Raw genomic sequence first — 19,702 nt, forward strand, 5'->3', positions numbered from 1 at the left:
CTGAACTTTTTTTTTGGTAATATCTACTTCCCTTTCTGATGCATTCTGAAACTTGAATATGAATAAAAATACTGAGTATTTTTTGCCAGATATGAAATTATAATTGCAGACAAAAGAAATATTGAAGTTCTAGGACGAAGTTTAAGTAGCTATTTAAATGCTTAAAAAAATCGAAGTACTTTATTGTATAGCCTAATTAAAGCTATTTAGGTTTTGGTTGCATGCACCTACGTGTCTAAAACCAGGTATTTGTTGGGACAGGGCATCGACGACCCTTTCTAAGCAGCAGCAGCGGGCGATCCCCGGGGGCACTAACAATTTACACCGCCAGCCGAGAAGCCGGCTCCCCGCTCAGCCGTCCTCCCCGCTGCGTCGCAGGGGCCGGTCTGCTCTGGACCAAATAAGCGGTGAGAACGGGCCCCCGCGGCGGCGCCGGCGGGTTAACTCGGGCCCTACCCGGGCCATCCGAGGCCTCCGAGGGAGGCGGCGGAGGGGCGGGCCCCGGCGCGACCGCCGCCTCTGACGCGATCCGCAGGCGCCGCGGCGCGGCCCGGCGGCTCCGGCCATGGCTCGGCGCGGCCGGGACCGCAGTGACGGCGGGGGCCGCCTCGAGCTCCGCCCCTGCGCCGCGGCGGGGGCGCCGCGCGGCACCACGCGCCGCCCGCTCGCCGCCTGAGGGAGCCGCCGCCGCCCGCGCCCAGCCCTGCCCTGCCCCATGGCTTCCCCGGCGGCGGCGGGGCCCGGCGCCGCGCTGCCCCCGGGCGCGGCGCGCCGCGACTTCTACTGGCTGCGCTCCTTCATCGCCGGAGGTGGGTGCCCAGGGCGGGCCCCTGCCCGGCAGCGTGCGGTGCCCGCTCTCCGCGGGCTGCCGGGGGCGGGAGGCCGGGCTTTGCTGGGGGAGAGCAGGGGAGCCGAGCCGAGGCCCCCGCCCGGCGGCCGGGCAGGGGTCCGGGGGCGGCGCGGCGGGCAGGCGGAGGTCACTTCCGAGTCAGTAACCCCGGCAGAGGTGCTGTTGGGGGCACCGTCCCCTGGGGAAGCAGCGGGCTCTCTTTTCCCCCCTTTATTCCCCTAATGGGCTAATGCAGGTGGTTCGGCACACGCGAGTGACTGGCATGTCCGTCAGAACCAGCGAAGAGCCCCGAGTAGTCGCCAATTAAATGCTCAAAGAGCCCAAACCCGGGTTTAGGGCACTCGGGGAAGGCGGGTTATCCCTGTCCCGAAGCTGTTGCGGCTGCTGTGGCGAAGGTTAAGGTGGTGTGAAGGGAGGGGCAGCCTAGCAAACGCAACCTCGAGAGAAAAAGCCTGTTTGTTCTTCCGATGGGGTGTTGTCCCGGCTGTCTGGTTTGCAAGGGGGCAGGAAGATGTTTTGCTTATTTAGTTTTTACGTCAGGCTGCGCTGGCTGTTGGATCTGGCTCTGAAGTAGCGCAGGGCACACGGCGGACACGTAGCCCGCTCCTTTGGGGAGGGCAGCTGCGGCTGTTCTCCGCAGGAGGGAAGGAGGAAGCAGGGCGGAAAACTCTTGAGTAACTTTCTCTGAAAGCTGCTGCTGTGACTTCAGCAGCTGAGAGCGACAGTGGCCTGGGTTTTTGTAATCAGGAAAAGTAGCTTATACATTTCATTAAGGCTTTAAGGGTTTTGTAACGTACTTCCAATACAGGCTGTTTACTTGTCATCGGGGCTTCTTCCAGTGCCTAACTGAGTTTCTCCTCCCCTACTCCATTTAAAAATACATTAGAAAAGTCCCTTATTTATCTGCTGACATAAAGAACTCTTGCATCCCGTCACTTTTCTTTTTCCCCTCTTGGAAAGGTGTTGCAGGATGTTGTGCCAAAACAACTACTGCACCACTGGATCGAGTAAAGATTTTGCTGCAAGCTCATAACCACCATTACAAACATCTAGGTAAGATGGCTGCTGTGCGTATAATTTTTGGTTTTAAATGCAATGTGTGTGGTTTGGGTATGTTGATTTATTCAACGATGGGGCTGATAAAAAAAGGTGCTAATCAGACAGAAGGTGGTATCCGTCTGGTCAGTCTCTGTGCCATGTTCTGTTAGTGTTTAAAAAGAAAAACTAAGCCCTGTGCGAGTAAGTTGCGGTATTGGTTTCTGTGTTAGAGGTTGAGGTGTCAGAATAATCCTCAATACGGCATGTAAGAGCTAGGCTTGATCTTCCTCCTACTGAAGCCAGCAGGAGATTGGTAACCACAGGTTCAACACTTGGATCATTTGTGTAAACACTGTCACCGCTGGTAACTGCTGCAGTCTGCTACAGTGATTGCCAGTTTCCTGGGGCTGTGGGAATCGGTGCTTTTCAGAGCTTGGTAGCCCTCACGGGGGCTGGTGATTACAAGACAGTGGCCACACAATCCCGCAAGACTCATGTGCACTTACGCTCGCAGACAGCAGCATGGTTGATATGAATTGAAGATAGAAGTGGATTTGTGCTTGGCGTAAGGTGTGGGTGATCTGTATCCGGCATCTGTGTTGCATCATGGGGAGAGAAAAAACTCACAGTTGTCAGCACGTTCAAAACCATTCTCTGTGGGGCTGTAACAGTGCCCTCTTGTGCATAGTATTTGAGGTATTTCATGTCATATGTTCTTGAAATATGTCATAACTTATGTTCCGAAATTTAAGTGTGTTACAGTTGTCAAGAAAAAAATAATAATTTTGAGTTGGTTAAGTTTACATGTAATGAAACTGTAGAATTTTTAACTTAGAGAGTAAAGAGAATTTTTTTTTTTTTGAAGGCTGGAAAAAAAAATCCTGAAACAAAGTTCAAGGGCTATATATTCACTTCACTGTACCAAAAAGGGAAACACAAGTAATATGGCATTTTGGTAACAGAGTCACAAAAGTATGCACTCAAATCTACAGTCTAAGAATTGAAGGCTGAAATACTTGGTTTGGCTGATATTTTAAATCCTTATTTTCTGTTTGCTTTGTATTATGCCATAATTGGCAAGTAAAATCTTATATTCTTACCTATTTAGGGTGTTAGATATGATGCTGATTATTTGAAATGTGTCTGACTTGAATGCATGTCCTTGTTAAATGTAGGCAAAAAAGAAAATTCTGTGGCTGGGATACCTGTAAGTGCAGAAGCACGATGGATTAGTTCATCAAAGTCCTCACTAAATGTTTTTACTGCCCTTTCTCTGTGGAGTTTGTGCCACATGGATCTCGCAGCATGTGTTTTAAGAAATAAGAACAGTAACTCATCATTGCAGGGTAGAGAAATTCTTACCATGGCATAAGTATGTTCAGAGGCGTGCAATAAGCGTTACATCTTAAAAATACATTTAATATTGTATTCTTAGAACTCCAGAAACTAATTAACACTTGTTTTATTTAAACTTCAAACGAAAGTTTGTCAACTACTTTTTTTTTCCTGCCTGAAAGTAAGATAAATGTGTAAGCCTTTTTCATGTTCAGCTCTTATATTATTAAGTAGTTGCATGTGAATGAAAACTGTTTAATTTACAGTTTATTCCTTTAAAAAAGAAAAAATTAAAAGTCATTGTGGTAGCAATTGTGCATAACTAATAACATGTTTATAATAAACTGTAGGTTTTGCCCAAACTTTGTGTGATCTTGCATTATTTCCCACCTATTAAAAGGGAATAGGATTGCTTCTTGTTGCAACAACTCTGGGACAGGAAGTGTGAGATGTTTAAGTTGTAAGTAATGAGTGTGTTAAACTTGTTTACTTCATTTCCTCAGTGATGGCATTTAATCTGTAATTTAGCACGTAGCAATATTAGATTGTTTTCCCATGGTTTTAGGTTTTTAAGTATTTATTTATTTTGAATTGACTGAATTGCAAGTCAACCAGTTTCCTTCCTTCTGTTGCTAGTGTTAGCTTCGGTGGGTGGATAGTATCATCTGCGATAGGATTGCTTGCAGTCCAGGCAAGTCATGGGGCCTGAAAGCATGAGTTCAGAAAGAGGTCCACTGAGTCTGGGAGGTGAGAAAGCTGATAACCTTAAACCTCCTCCTTCTGGCAATGTTTGGGCATTGAAAGTGGATTTTCCACTCTCCATAGTTACATGAGCAACATGATCTGGCCTTAGTTCTACGCATACTTTTCTTATTGTCAGTAATATTTGCTTGATTTCCCCCCCCCCTTCCCCCAGAGTAATTGTTAAATACCTCTTTTTGTATTGCTGGCAGGAGTGTTTTCTACATTGTGTGCTGTCCCCAAAAAGGAAGGTTACCTTGGGCTGTATAAAGGAAACGGGGCAATGATGATTAGAATCTTTCCATATGGCGCAATTCAGTTTATGGCATTTGACCAATATAAAAAGGTAGTTGAATTTATTTTGTTTTCCTTTTCTTTTTTTTCTGCCTGCAATGAATACAGATTCTTTAAGTGATTGAAACTAGCACTGAAACTTTTGTGTCTTATTAATTAGCTGCACATCTTTTCTAAAGTTGCCTAATTTTATCTGAATCTACCATTAAAAATGTCAGGGCAACAGTGAAACGTTTTGCAGTGTTGCTTAAGAAAAAAATTCCCCCTGATTTTTGTACCTTTGTAGTGTTGAGAATAATACTTTTTTTTTTTTAAAGAAAGAAAAAGGTAATCTAAAGTCTGCTGCTATTTGTATTGCTATAAGATAGCCCTTTGAGAATAATGTAGGAACAAAATGTAAAATGGAACCTCTTTATTATATTGTCTTGGGATTCTTAGTACTTGATGGATGGAATAACTTAAACTTGAAAGTCTGTCTGGATATAACTGTTATATTGACCTGACAAATGACTATGTCAGGCTCTAGGTAAAAATGACCTGGAAGAGAAAATGCTTATTTCGGGGTCCTGCAAGATTTGTGGATTCCCTTCTGCTCTTGTGCTTTACTCTTTTGTAATAAATACATAATGAATCCCTGCAACATCTTTTGGAGGTCAGGTGTTAGTGTGAACATGTTTTTAAACATTGCTTATATGTGGTAAAAATACCATTTTACTGTTAGTGATGAGGAATTCCGTGTATGAAAGGTCAGAGTTAGTACCCAGTGACGTAAATTGCACGATCTTTACTGAAGACAGTGAGACTGAAATTGTGATTCCCTTCCCTAAAGAGCAAATTTCAGAAGGCTGATACAAAGAAGTAACTGTAATGAGTTTAATATGTTCTTTTTTGTTGTGTAATCATAGATGCTGTTGATCTATGCTTGTTTTATGTTGTGTTGAATAAAAGACTGCATGCCATGCTTCATAATGAAATGATTTATGAATCTGCAAATTTCAAGAAACCATTTAGCATCATAGCAGTTTCTTTTATCTATTAATTGACAACAAACATTCAAGATGTTTTGCAGGAATGTGTAAAAGGAAAAAAAACCCCAATTCTTAAAGATGGGAAATATGAAATGATCTTCTTTATAGCATGCTGCTTAAATAGTCTCAGTTGTTTGATAAAAGCCTGGAAACTAATTTCTAATGTCCTTCCAGGACGTAATGTAACTTAGGAAGTTCTTGCTCTCAATGCTTGTCTGATTCCTCTCTTTTTCTTTTTTTTGTTTTTTTTTTTAAATTCAGTTAAAGTTTTAGAAATATCTTTATAGGAGTACGTTTCACATGCTGTGCATGGAAGAAGAATTTACTTTTCTCAAATGTGTCACTTTTCAACTTTGCTCAGTGTCCTTTGCTCTCTATCATGCAACAAGGATAGTATTCGGTTTGCCTTGTTTGACACACATGAAAGATAACTAAATAAACAATTAATCTAGTTTCTGAAGTAAACAGTACAAATTCATTCAACTAATCGTTCTGCCTTGTTAGTAGAATTTTCGCACTTTCATGTTTTTAATAAGAAATTGGTAACAGCAGCAATGTTCAGAAAATTCTTTTAACAGTAATTAAGTGCTCTGGTTTGAATTTGTAGTGTTGTAAACTTCTTGGAAACAGCTACAGAGTTTGCATTAATGTGCTAATAAACTGTGTGATGTACTTCCCTGTATTTTCTGATATACCACTACTGTAAATGTTCCATATTTTGTAGGTAATAAAGAAGCAACTTGGGATTTCAGGACATGTGCATCGATTAATGGCTGGATCCATGGCAGGTATAGTTTTGTACTTGGATTTCAGACATCCCTTTTCCTGAAAAGTTAATATTTGTTTAGAGGATGATTTGATGTGTCTTCAGGTCAAACTGTTGCAAATTTGTATTAAGCAAAAATACTAGTAAATGGTTAATGTAACAAATAGTTGCCTAATTGAAAACTGTTTGTCTAAGAGTATTCTTTAAAATATATTTGTTCAAGCATTGAATTCTGTGCTATGTTGTAAAGCACAGTTTGTATAGTGTTTATTATGGCTTTTTAAAAAAAATGAAAAATCCGGTGTCATCAAGGTGAATTATAAATATGCAGGTTTTAGTAGAATTGGCTCATCAGCCTGCCTGCCATTGTTACTAGGTTGAATATAAGCCCAGAGAAATAGAGAGAACCGCAGCTCCTTAAATGAGTGTATTCTTTGGATTTGCCAGAAACGTCTATACTTTTCAACATCCAACACAGAACTGTCATGATACTCTTTAGATCGTATGTGTTAGAAACCATCATTTATCAATTAGTGCAATAGCAGTAGAAAAACCCATTTGTAAACTGCCGCTATATATTATGATTATACATTTCTGTTTTCCTCTTGCTAGTCATTCAGCCAAAAGGTAGCTAAGAAAAAACAGGGAAAGGTAAGTAATAGTGGACTGATTTTTAATCGAGGTGGTTCTTCATGTGCTTCTACTTTGTAAAACAGGTTTAATACTATCTAGGGACAGTCCTTAAATAGTTATGACATGATTACTATTTAGCTTCTTTTGGATTAAAAATACTGGGGTTTGTTAATACTACCTTTAGTTAAACTAGGAAGACGTCAAGAAAGTATTTTGGCTTTGCATGCCATCAGAGAAAAAGGAATGAGAATGAAATGAAACAATTCAAAGATCCTAAAAACTAGCAAAACCCATTTGGCAAGATATGTTCCAGAACTTGGCTGGCTTTCTATCTGAAAGAAGTGTAAAAAATACACAAAGTTTTTTTTCCCCTTTTTTTCTTTGTTTCCCTCCTGGCTTTAACTGTACTAAAGAACACCCACCCCCCCCCCCAAAAGAAAAAAAAAAAAAAAGCTTATTATTAGCTTTTTCAGGAGCCTTATCAGAGACCTGGAACCTGACTTGTGAGGCACTGTGGAAACATTGAATAATCAGCTTAACTCTGTCAGTGTTGGACATGCTGGAATTCTTTGCGTAGATAAATTAATAGCATCTGGCATCGTTTTAAGCACCTTACTGATTAAATCTGTTTTGTGTGGTTAGAGTAACAGAAATAAAATTAATATACAGTACTATCTGGAAACCATGATCAAATGAAATGCTTTGTGTGCTGCATTTAAGTACAATATACTCAATAGTCTGGTATTGAGAACCTCAAAACTGAGTAGATGAGCTAGGCTTAAGTGTGTAGTGAAATGAATATAGCAGTCAGGTATAGTATCACATGTGAGTGTCTTACTATTTGTTTACTAGGTGGCATTAACTGTTTTTTGCGATATTAATTAGATAAATAAGAGGGGAAGGTTTATATTGAGTATGCCAAGAAGATACAGAGGAGGAAGGAGGCGCTAAGAAGAGCGTAGAGTTTGAAATCTGATACAGAAGTTCTCTAGATTTGCAAACAAAATAAGAAAAGACTTTTAAAAGCAATTGGTAGTATTTCTTGCTTTAACTCCTGTGACTTAGTCTTTTGCTGGCTCCAGTAAGGGATATTATTCTGTTTCTTCCAAGTTTAAATGACTAAAGGAGACAGTGTGCTGCATGCACCCCAATGTTGGTGGAGAGGGGTCTTCACAGTTTCCTGGAACCCAATATTAGGCCGTTGAAAATGGATAACCCTTGTTATCCTTTTTGTCCCCTCTACACCATCTAGCCCCACAGCTGTCTGCTTTCAGTTCTGTGTATGCTACTGATACTTAAATCTTGCTTATGTCAGTGTTTCTGACATTACTAGCAGTCAACAGACCTGAATCAGCTTCAAAGTAGTGGGAAACATTTGAGTATCTTCTGTAACTGATAAACAGGATCAAAAGCATATCCAAAGGGAAAAACAAGGCAATGAGGATGGGGGTAGTGGAGTGAGAAAAAAGAAAAACCTATTGTAATGCATATATTTAAGGAGGCCAAGTTAAAGTTACTGTGGAAACTTTAACTCTGAATTTCCTGAGTCTTGTGTGATTCAAATTTCAGCTGTAACACCTCATTAACAGATAAATGGTGTATAACTTCTTTTAAGGAAAGACAGAGCTGGGGAGAAGACAGAGAAATCATAGAGGTTAGTGAGGTTTAGGAAATAAAATGATCAAATAACACCTGTATCACAGAATGATTTTGCAAATCTAAATCTTTTTTTAGTTTTCTAATTGAAAAAATCTTAATTAAAACACAGAAATGTGTATTTCCTCCCCTGCATTTGATTAACTTAAAAATAAAAAAAGCCAAAAAAGACTAGATGTTATCTAGAATAAACTCAAGTTCCATGAAACTAATACAGAAAGCATGTTTTTGTTTTTATCTTTTTCTTTTAGTAAAAGCGATTGGAAAATAGTACTGATCTAGGAGGATACTGACTGTCTCAATTTTAAGTAGTATGTAATTAACGGTTACCTATTTGAGTCAACATTTTAAAAGAATCTGTGCTGTTTATTCCTTCAGGTGCAATTCAGAAAGAAACAGAATTATATACTGGAAGTCTAGAAATACTAGGACTTGTAAATTAGGCAGTTCTTTAACCTGTCTGATAAATATTCTTTGTCATCAGCTACTTCTCTGTATGTATAGTTCCTGAAGCTTTGTTTTGTTCAGAAGATGCCTCCTTCATAAATTAATCTTTATACTAGTTAAGGAGCATATCTTCTGCAGTTCAAGGCTGTGATTTGTGCTTATCACTTTTTGAACTGTATACCTCTGAATCACCTGTTAGTACTTGATTTGATCTATGTAGTTATCAATAAAGTACAAAGAGCATGATACAAAAATCAAAAAACTTGTGTATCAGATATGTTTGCAGTACCTGATCTTTGTAAATGTATTTCACCTGTTTTTTTTCTTGCTCCAGATAGTTTTTTATTTTTATTTTCAAAGAAAGAAAATCACTAAGAATGGAGGAATAGTAGGGAAATTGGGAGACAGAGATAAATCCCTATACAGCTAATCTCATTGTTAACTCCCAAAGCCTGGGAAGCAAATCAAGGACAGTCTAATTCTGTTGTGCTTCATTGACGCTAAGTCTCAGTAAAGGTCGGTGTGACCCAGTATCTTGTCTCCAAGAGTGGTCAAAGGTGCTTGAGGACAATAATGTAAGTGAAGAATGGTCTTTCCCTGACTTCCTTGACTTCTGAGTCAGCATTTGCAATGAAAAAGTCTGTCCTTGTTGAAGAAGTGGTTCCTTAAAGGAGGGAGGAGCTACATTGCCCTATTACGATTATTTCAGATCAGACACGGGAATTGCGGTATGTATCTCTTAACTGTTGAGATACTTCCAATTCTGTCCTGTTGAACCAACCATGGGAGAGATTTTTGGCTCAGCTGTCATTATTTGGGATAGACTTTGCTTCGTCCAGACAGGGAATCAGCCTTAAGATGCTGTGGTCTGACTTCTGATAACTCACAGTATTTAGGAAGTAGAGATAAGATTAGTAATTTGGTAGACTTCACCACAATGACTTTGTGTCCCAAAGCTGGCCGCTGTTCCTCCCGAAAAGGATAGTGTCTCTTCTGAGCCCCAAAGGAAATCTTGATCCCTTGTATGTACATTTTGCTTATATGACTAGTAAGCAGTAACATGCCTCTCTCAGTTGCTTCAAGAAACATATTTTGTGGCCCATTTTTTTCAGAATTCATGGCTAGAGGATTTTGAGAAAAAGTAACCAAAAAAAAAAAAAAGATCCTATTTAAATACTTACTACATATGGTTTCTTTCAGTTCCATCTGATTTTTTTTTTTTCAGTTGTACTATTTTTGGACTGTGTTCACTAGTTAGTGCATTCACCAAGCTCTTAACTGGTCTGTTTGCTAGTCTTTGTTCACAGAATGTTCCTGGATACGTATCAGTGCATGATTGGAAAGAGAAGGAGGATAAAGTTGTCTGTTTTCTGAAGTGGGATGACTTTCCTGTGAACTCCTAAGCTCTGCAAAAGCTTTTTTTCTCTTTTTTATTTTACTTTTTTTAAAACTGCTTGACTTCATCCATTTTACAATATTTCTGGACAACTCAGGCAATCCATTAGGAAAAGGCTGTAGTCTGAGGGATTGCATTTAATAATGTAGGTCAGTGGAAACAGTCCTAAAGTTGCTTTGGCGTTTTGCAGCTTCCAACTTTTGAACCCTATGGGTGAGACAACATCAGAAATCAACTGCAGATGTCTGCTTTTTGTTCAGAGGAATCATCCAAAATCTCTGAAAGAGATGTGTTTGTCTTCTAAAAATAAATTACTGGTAGGATACTCCAGAAGGCCACAAACTTTACTCTCAATTGACAGTTGACCAGTGTCAGCTTTTTGGATAGCTCACTTATGGTGTTAATTTTTTTTTTTTCTCCCCATCTAATCCTGATATCTTCTGTCAGCTCATTCAGCTTACTAAAGTTGCTTTTTTTCTCTCCACACATAAAAGTTATGAGGAGTTTGTTTGCTGGGTTTGTTGTGTTGTGTTTGGGTTTTGTTGTTGGTTTGTTTTTTTTCCCCTCCCTGTTGTGGTTTTCTCTTGACCTCGTAGAAGGGAGGGGAAATGATACACCCACAAAAAGATATCATTAAGAGACTATTAAAACTTAAGAGGAAGTGGCAATTTCCTGCCAGCATAAAAAGTGTGCTTATCTTCTGTAGGACCAATTTTTAAGGGTAGGGATGTTTAGATCAGAGCAGTTGCTAGAAAACAGTATCAATCATGAAGGTTTTTGCTTTCTTTTTCTCCTTTTCCCAGTATTTTTTTCTTTTTTAGTGACAGCTGTATACCACCAGAAAATGACCTCTGTTTTTAGTAAACAGTTTTAACTATTCCCTCCAAATCGTTTGTCAGCAATTGAGTGGCTTACCTCAAAAACTAGCAGTAGGAAAGAATTTGTTATTCAGGTACCTGTTAGAGGAGTTGTTCTCTGTACTGGAGTTCTGTTTCCAGAATTACAAGTTGGTCAGCATCTAATCAGTTTTTAAGCAGTTCATAGCTGGATGAATCCTAAGATTTTATTTTTTTGGCATCTTAAGTCTAGAAATAGCTTTTTTGGTCACAGTTTTAAAACAGAAGTGCTGGTGTAACATGAACTATTAAAATGCAGTAATACAACACAGTTAAGTACTCTTCTTCAGTATGATCCTGACTTTATTTTAAATGTCCTTAGAATATATTTAGTATTTTCAGATGCAGTAGATAGATACATGTAATCTATATCCAGTAATAGCATCAAATTCTGACACAACTTTATTGAAATTAAACGTGTAAATTTGGTGGGGGTTTTTTGTTTGTTTTTTTTTTTTTTTTTAAAAGATTGGTAGGATTAGGTTTCATGGTTACAATCTAGTAAAGCTGATGGACTTGACTAGCCTGATGCTTACAAGCCATGGACTTAAATAAGATTGCTCATGTGAATACAGTTAGGCCCATAAATCTTTGGAAAATCAAGGCCTAGGTATGCAGCTTCAGTGAGCACCAAGTATAAACATAAATCCTTTGTGTGTTGCTGAAGTTAGTGTTCCTATTTGCTGATTATAAGTGACTTTAAGTGTTTTTTTAACAAAATAACTTGTATGTGCTATTATATTCACTGCCACAAAGGAAATTCTAATTTTCAAAATAATCCTAGAATCAGATAAGGTGTAGGTGAGTTTTGTTTGCTTGTTTTGTTTTTGTTTTTAATAAAGGTATTACAGCAGTGATTTGTACTTACCCTCTTGATATGGTTAGAGTTCGTCTGGCGTTCCAAGTAAAAGGGGAACACAAGTACATGGGAATTATCCATGCATTCAAGATGATTTACACAAAGGTATTTTTTCTTTTAATCTTCAGTCCTGTCAAAGCAAAATATGCTCTTTAAAGAATGTTGCACTGCATTGAAAATAGTGGCTTGGTGGAAAATAACATGACTTCATTGGGTGCACATTGAATTTTTTAATGTAAAAAAATATCTGGATGCTTCCTTCTACTTAGGCTGCTAAGACGTAGCTAAGACTCACATAAGTGGGAGGTCAAAAACAGCAGAGAGAAGTTGCTTCTTAAGAACAAGTAGTAATGATACAAAAAAAATTGGGGAGGAGGGATATGTATAATGCAGAAATGTCTCCTAGATTATGATGTTGGATGTAGATCTTCCTCCTTTGTTTTCACTACTTTATCTCCTGTGGAGCCAGGCAGTTGTCCCTCAATTCTTCAGGCACAAGAAATGGAACTTGATGTTAGCTCCTTGGTGCTAGATGATGCTAGTCAGATTGCTGTCATGTGAATATGTATGAACAGTTGTATAATTTGTTAAGACTTGTTGTACTTCTTGCCACAAATGTACTTGTATTTTTCTTTCAAAGGAAGGTGGTTTTAGTGGGTTCTACAGAGGGCTGATGCCAACTGTTGTAGGAATGGCGCCGTATGCGGGTAAGTTAAAAACAGAATGTGGCAGTCCTTCAGCAGTTATGTGCGCTACTAAATTTACATAATATAGTTGCACGCCTAGTTAATTAGCTTCTGTTAAAATCAAGGATTTTGTTTTTTACTGAATGGAGAGGGGAGGTCAGGAGAAGCATTTGCAACTCTTCAATCTTAATCTAGAATTGATCAATGCGTGTTAAAGCATCTTCAATGGGCGAAGCCTCGCTTTTCTGAAACTTGGAGTTGAGAGGGATAGAGGTAAAGTAGTGGTTCTTTTCTCTTCTGCTCCCCAGTTTTCCCACAAGAAAGCGTGTAGGATATTTCTCTCAGACAGGTAGATCCATGAGAGAGCGGAGTGCTCTATAGATGGATGCTTAGAGCCTCTGTACTGGCTCCATCTCCTGGTGACTTTTATGTAAATACTTACACAAGCTAAAGCAGTGGGTGACGTGGGATGGAGGAACATCAGAACTGCGCAGCTAAACTACACTCATATTTAAAAGATGAGAGATGTTCTTCAGTTAAAAAGATCTTAGGAGTTACTCTTAACAGCAATCCGGTGATTTAAAACCCACAGTCTAGCTTATTTAAAGCATTCTTTTAATGTTAATTATAAACACTAATTCATTTGGACAGAAGTTACTGTAGAAGTTCAAAATATTATTTGTCTCTTTCCTTCTGCTTAAAAAAAACTTCTAAAAGAATTGGAAAATAGTTTCATTTTGTAATTGCAGCTTTTTGTTTATGATGATGATGAATCAACAAATAGTTTGCTTTTTTATGAAAGTATATAAAATTAAATTTCCTTTTAGGTTTTTCATTTTTTACCTTTGGTACCTTAAAGAGCATTGGACTTGCTCAAGCACCTAACTTGCTTGGACGGCCTTCATTAGATAATCCCGATGTCTTAGTTTTGAAAACACATGTAAATCTGCTGTGTGGTGGCATAGCTGGAGCAATAGCTCAGACGATATCGTAAGTTTGGGTATTGTTTGGGTTTTTTTTTCTATATAGCTGTTCACTCTAAAGAAACTTTTATCTGAGAATATGATTTTATGTAAGTCTAGTTATTAGTAAGGTTTTTAAATCAGACACTGGAATTCAGTTATTTCCTATTGTTTCATTTACTAAATATCTATTTAATCTTCAGGGTCTTTAAAGATAACATGCATTGAGTCAATTAAACATATTCAGACAAATCTCTTAAAATCAGGTGGAATCTTGTTTGGTAAGCTATGAAATTTTGACCATGAACATAATTTGCAGAATTCTATTATTCCAATTTATTTTCAAAACAACGTAACCTGTGAAGCCATAGAATTAAAAAGAAAAAAAAGAAAAAACAAGTCTTAGATATTGTATTTGGCATTAATTTTTTTTATTACTTTGCTTGCTTTCTCCATTCTCTTGCTGTCCTTGTCATATTTTATTTTGTCCATAAAATATATTAATTTAATGGACTTATATGGCATCAATTTTTCACTAAATCACTGCATTACAAATGTCATTTTCTATTAATCCTTAAACTGTTAATTTTATTTTCGATTCAGGTGTCTTCTCCCTCCAGCGTTTTACAGACTGTTTTATACTCTCATCTGATCTTCATGTGTCTTCCTTACTCGTGCCAAATGGAATATATTAAGAGATCTGATTTGCTGGTTTTGGTTGTATAGGGGAAGTCTCCCTTTTTGGAGAACTTTCAGCTGTGTTGAGAATCTGAGCCGGATTCCTGACTCACTGAAAAGGGAACTTGGAGGTTGCACATGGACTTCTTTGTATTCTTTTTTTTAAACAATATTCATATAGTCATCACACATCTGGTTGAACTGCTGTTCAAATATCTCCTCTGTAGATATCCCCTTGATGTAACTCGTAGGCGAATGCAGTTAGGAGCGGTTCTCCCAGACTCTGAAAAGTGCCTGTAAGTATTTTCTTTTCATCTGTAGTAACTGAATTCTTAGATGTCTGAGCAAAGTTAAATTCTTAGTTTTAAAGTTTTAAAACAAAATGAAACAAAACAACCCGCGAACTACTATGTTGTTGATTTCTTCATTCTCTTAATGAATAAGTTTCCACACAGACAAAAGCTGCCATTATCACTCTGGGGTTAAAAAAAGTAACTGAAATCACAATGGCACTTTTGTTAGTAATATTGCTTTTGTATTAGTAACTTTTTTTTCGTATTTTCACTCAACTTGCAATGTCTTTCTCTAGTATCAGCAGGATCCCTAAGAGAGAGACTGCGTGCTTCTACTGAAATGAAATGTTTCGAAGTGTTTTTTAATGGTGCAGAATCTGTTCCATAAGATGATTTTGCATAATACTGTTTTATTTGACCTTTCTTGCATTTACAGTGATGTCCCATACCCCACACGTAGTTGGGATTCCTCCAGTAGAAGTGGAGGAATATCCTTAAAATCATAGTATTAAATCACCTCTCATCTTGAAAAACTTTCTGAATTTCAAATTTCATCAACCAAATTCAATTCCAGGACAGTTTTATCTTGGTTATTTTCAACCTTGTGGAACTGTGTATGTCTGAATCCAGCGTGATTCCGTGTGAACCACCTGCTTGGCGAATTGGATCTCACTAACAGTAGTCTCTCTTGGTGACCTTTCATAAACAACCTAGATGTTGCGTACTGTGAAAGTTGCTGTTCTATTTTTCTTAGCAGCCTTAACTTTTTTTTTTTGCTTGGCTATTTTCCACTCCAGATACTTCTAAAATAAAAATATGTTAATTGTTCTTGGGGTTTTACTTTCTGCATTTGTGAGAACTACTTTTACAGACATTAGGCTTCCCAATTTAACAATATTGTTGCGACCGTATTTGGAGAGAGCTGTGCCTTGAAGGAGAGTAGACATACATGTCTTTAGAGGATGAGGGGATAAAACAAGTAGGAAATCTTAAGCTTTGAGGCATATGGAAGATGTTCTCAAAGAGCAATGTTTTTAATATTTTGGAAATACTGAGCGCCTTACAGATTTTTACATTGCTTTGCATTTAACGTCCATTTGCTCCGTTTCGATATAAGTATGTGAGGAAAATCATTCTCCTTGCACATACACTGCAAATTCTGCTTTTGATAACGTCAAATATTATATACTTAACATAAATCCTAGTATTTCTCATTTGAAAGAAAATACGAGGTCTTTGTCACAGTGGAGGAAGCCATACACATGCAAGATGTAGAATAAAGAGCTAAACATAAATTTTATATGCAGAGCTTTAGAAGGACGGTTAGTGTGATTGAGTGCTCGAAGAAAGAGAATGGGATACAAGCCTAAATACTGAGCTTTAATGCAAGAAGTGTGTGCTACATTGGGCAAATTATGTTTCTGTTACTCTGTATAACTTTTGTAAGAAGAACTGATGCTTCTCAACTCCTTCCTGCCAGATTGGCTATGCATATTCTGTTACCTTTCTGGTGTAAAATGTCTTAATATGTCTTTTAGGGCAGGTGTTTTCAGACTGAAACTTCTTTAGATGGAATTGCAGTGTCCTCTTTCCAATTCCCAGCCCTTGTGCCCAAATTTCTTGCAGAAGCTCAGACTGTATTCTGAACCCTAAAAAACCTATAATGCTTTGCTATACGGAGTCCTGTGGGTTTTTCTCCATAGATCTCTTAATAACCATGTAAAACAAGTGTCTTGTATTTAAAGAAAGTGATTGTGACTATTGAATCTGTGTATCCAATAATGATCTGAGTTCTTATTTTTCCAGTACAATGGTGCAGACATTGAAATATGTGTATCGACAACATGGAATACGAAGAGGATTATACCGTGGTTTATCTCTAAATTATATTCGTTGTATTCCTTCCCAGGCTGTGGCTTTTACCACATATGAACTTATGAAACAATTCTTGCACCTCAACTAATTTTTTTTTTTAGAAGACTTTCCTGTAAAACTACACTATCAGTCCTCAAATTATCTTGGTGAGTAAATTACTTGAAGTTTAAAAAAAAAAGCTATTTGTTACTGTGGAACTGCTGTTGGCTGACATTTTTATTTGCCAAAATGTGGTTAATTTCCTGGAGTCAAACCAGGATACAGATCAAAATAAACATTAGTTAGCTATAAACATTTTTTTTGCACTTGATCTTCTAGGCTTCATTAGATTAATGTTAAGAATTACACAGTTTTAAAATTACACCCACATTTTACATGGGTTTCAAGCTGTTAGTTATTTAGCTTTATCACCATTCCAGGAGTTACACACTGGTTATATTGCTTCTTAAGCTAGTAGTTAGACATCTGTTCTTCTTTAAAAATTAAATTGAATAAACTGATTTGAACAAAATGCAATGATTTTCATATTCAGCTACTTGCTAGCTCTGTAGAAGCTGAACTCAGTAGACCACAACTTAAGCCTCTTTTCATTCTTTTTTTGTACAAGTTTGCTGTATGCAAGAACAATGCATATATCTTCAGATTGGTACACATGAAAGTCTCTTCAACCATTTCAATAAAAAATGACAAGATGTATTTAACATTACTAGAAATCTTGCAATTTGGAAACCAGTTTCTTGGCATACATTCTATTCTAAAAAATGCTGTATCTACACAAATAAAACCAGGGAGAACTTTCACAGTGACAAGTGCTAGAAAAGATCTCCTTAAGGCAGTTAGCATGGACCTAATCTTACAAGGCGTTTCTGTACCTTTTCTGTGGAGCTGAATGTTCTCGATTCAGTTTATTGAAGGCTGAGTATTTTATGTACTTTCCAGTACTAGCTTGTGTAAACAGGTTTGTCCCCACCTTAAAACGTGGTGACAAACAAGACTGCATGCTGCTGCATTTACTTATTTAGCATATGGACCATATTCAACCTCTCACACAAGAGAAGAAAATGAAGATTGTATTGGAGTCTGTAGATGTGTGTATGTACTGTTTCTGAAGTATGGTATGCAATAGACTATTACATGTTTTCCTCCTTCTACAATTCCTTTTGTAGAGGGAATTATTTTCCAGACTTGTTTATACATGATTTGCATTGGTACTCTTGATTTTACTCACTTGATTCAGGAAACTGTAAAGCATTTACTTTAAGTGATGTAAGTTATTTATTTATTGTAAATATTTTAGCAGTGTCTTTTAAGAATTGGTAATGGTTACATTAAGTGGTGGATGGTAAGATCAATTTGCTTAATTTTGACAAATTTGACAAACTGGATTTGGAGTTATATATTCAATACCAACTTTTGTGGCTCAATTTTTTTTTTCCAGTTTCTTAAAAGTATGTATTTCTTTGATATTTAACAATGTAGCTATGGACAGAGAATGAGATGTATTTGAATTTATTTTATTAAAAATTTTGAAATAATGTCTTTGTGTGATTTGTATGTGTTGCAGCCAGAAAGAATGCGTATTTCTGGAATTATCTGTATGTGTTTGCCCTTGTAGGTGAATCTGCATAACATTGTAATTTTTAATTAAGAGACAACAAGTAAGATTTTTCATCTGATCTTTAGTTTCACTTAAAGGAAAACTAACCAGTATCACAGTGAATTTTTATCTTTTAAAGTCCTTTCAATAGAGCCAAATCCACTGTATTTAAAAAAAAAAGAGATGTACCATTTTTCTTTCCTGTAGTGTTTTACTGTGTGAGCAAATAAGCGTTTTCTCAAGTGCCAGTTCTTTGCCATGTTAATACTGTTAAGGATGCTTTTTAGAGTTTTACATCTTAATTTTAGTAAAAGTGGTATATTTGAGGAACTCAAATAGGTTTGTGTCATGAAAAGTTAAGCAGTTCTTACGCAGAATAAAGCAGAAGCCAGCATATCCACTCTTGAGAGATTATTATCCAGTGAACGTAATTATTTTCGTGAAGAACTGGTTATGTAGCCTTGGATAATATTTTTAAACTCTTATTTCCAATACTCTGTGACATAAAAGTAGAAAAGAAAGCCTCACCATTTTAGGACTCCTTCAGGAGAGACAGTCTGATACAGGCTTATCCATGATATGTCTTGAAAAATCTCGGTCTCGGGGGGTTTGTTTCCAGTCATTAAATATTGTGTCTTTAAAATAAACCCCATACTTCATCTCCACATTCTTACAATTGAAAATTTTGCCTGCTGTAACTAAGGCATTTAGCTATCGCCAATATTGCAGTTTTCAGTGATTACACAGAAAAGTTTCATGTATTTGAACCATTTTTTTTACACTGATTAATTCCAATGTCTCTATTTATTTACTTCATTACTAATATTGTCCAGATCTTGTTTGGTGCTCGTTTAAAGGAGCTGATACCTCAAGGTGGACAAATTCTATTGACACTCTTCAAATTCTTCCCCTCCTTAGCTGAAAAAGGAGCGTGCAAGGCACTTGTTAAAGCCTTCTTTTATGTTTGCAACTCAAAACAACTGTATTTATTCCATTCAAGCAGGTATAAAAGAAAAGATCTCTGTGCTTGGTCCTTAACTGTGTTTTTATTCTGTGCAATTGGTGTGAGCGAGTCTGTTCAGCTCACATCTCTGCTTCAGTGACGTGAGTGACAGACTGCCCCTGGAGCATCCTCAGAGTGGATCCCAGGATGCTTCAGGCTGGTCTGAGTTACTCTTGCTCTCTTTTCCACTCCCGTTGGCAGGATCTGACCTGTTGTCTTACCACAGCGCTAGCACGCTTGCATAGTACATCAGTTCAGGAAGCTGATGGCTTTCCTTGCAGCTAGTTTATACTGTTTTATTCTGCTATATAACTGCACCTTTGGGTGCTGTTTGACATTTTGCTTCATCGAGGGTAGATGGACTAGATACCATGGTGCTTCCACTGATCTGAGGAAAGGTTAACTCACCAAAAGAAATGAATGAATTTTACTGGTGTCACCTTACCGAACCAGCTCACACTGTGGCAGCACACTTGCTAGATCAGATGCAAGGTAAACTTAATCTTAGATTTAGCTTTAGGAATAAACTTGCTACCAGGGGTGGCAGCAGGCAAGTATATATTACTGAGTCAGTTGCTGGGGAAGACACAACTGTAGGTTCCCCTCATATATTTCCCTGATTAAATTAAATCTGTGGCCTAAAAAATGAGGGCATATAAAGCATGTTAG

At 37.8% G+C, this 19,702-nt stretch overlaps 1 protein-coding gene across 11 annotated transcripts; it reads left to right on the forward strand.

The window, feature by feature from the left end:
• The first annotated feature begins 686 nt into the window (after window positions 1–686).
• Window positions 687–19,697, forward strand: SLC25A16 (solute carrier family 25 member 16). Of its 11 annotated transcripts, XR_012674248.1 has the most exons (10): window positions 687–809; window positions 1,811–1,903; window positions 4,177–4,310; window positions 6,011–6,074; window positions 11,923–12,044; window positions 12,580–12,646; window positions 13,453–13,615; window positions 14,493–14,561; window positions 16,365–16,579; window positions 18,888–19,697. XR_012674248.1 is itself a non-coding variant. In XM_075154224.1 (9 exons), the coding sequence occupies exons 1-9, from the start codon at window positions 716–718 to the stop codon at window positions 16,519–16,521; spliced, it is 963 nt and encodes a 320-aa protein (XP_075010325.1). In that variant the 5' UTR covers window positions 687–715; the 3' UTR covers window positions 16,522–17,968. The 11 variants fall into 11 exon arrangements, 8 of the variants coding, with proteins under 8 accessions (XP_075010325.1, XP_075010327.1, XP_075010326.1 ...); XR_012674249.1 differs by lacking the exon at window positions 18,888–19,697 and having other exon boundaries at window positions 14,191–14,561; window positions 16,365–17,968; XR_012674250.1 differs by lacking the exons at window positions 16,365–16,579; window positions 18,888–19,697 and adding an exon at window positions 14,191–14,396.
• Window positions 19,698–19,702: the final 5 nt, after the last annotated feature.

Source organism: Calonectris borealis, chromosome 7, assembly GCF_964195595.1.
Source record: "Calonectris borealis chromosome 7, bCalBor7.hap1.2, whole genome shotgun sequence".
Taxonomy (NCBI): Eukaryota; Metazoa; Chordata; class Aves; order Procellariiformes; family Procellariidae; genus Calonectris; species Calonectris borealis.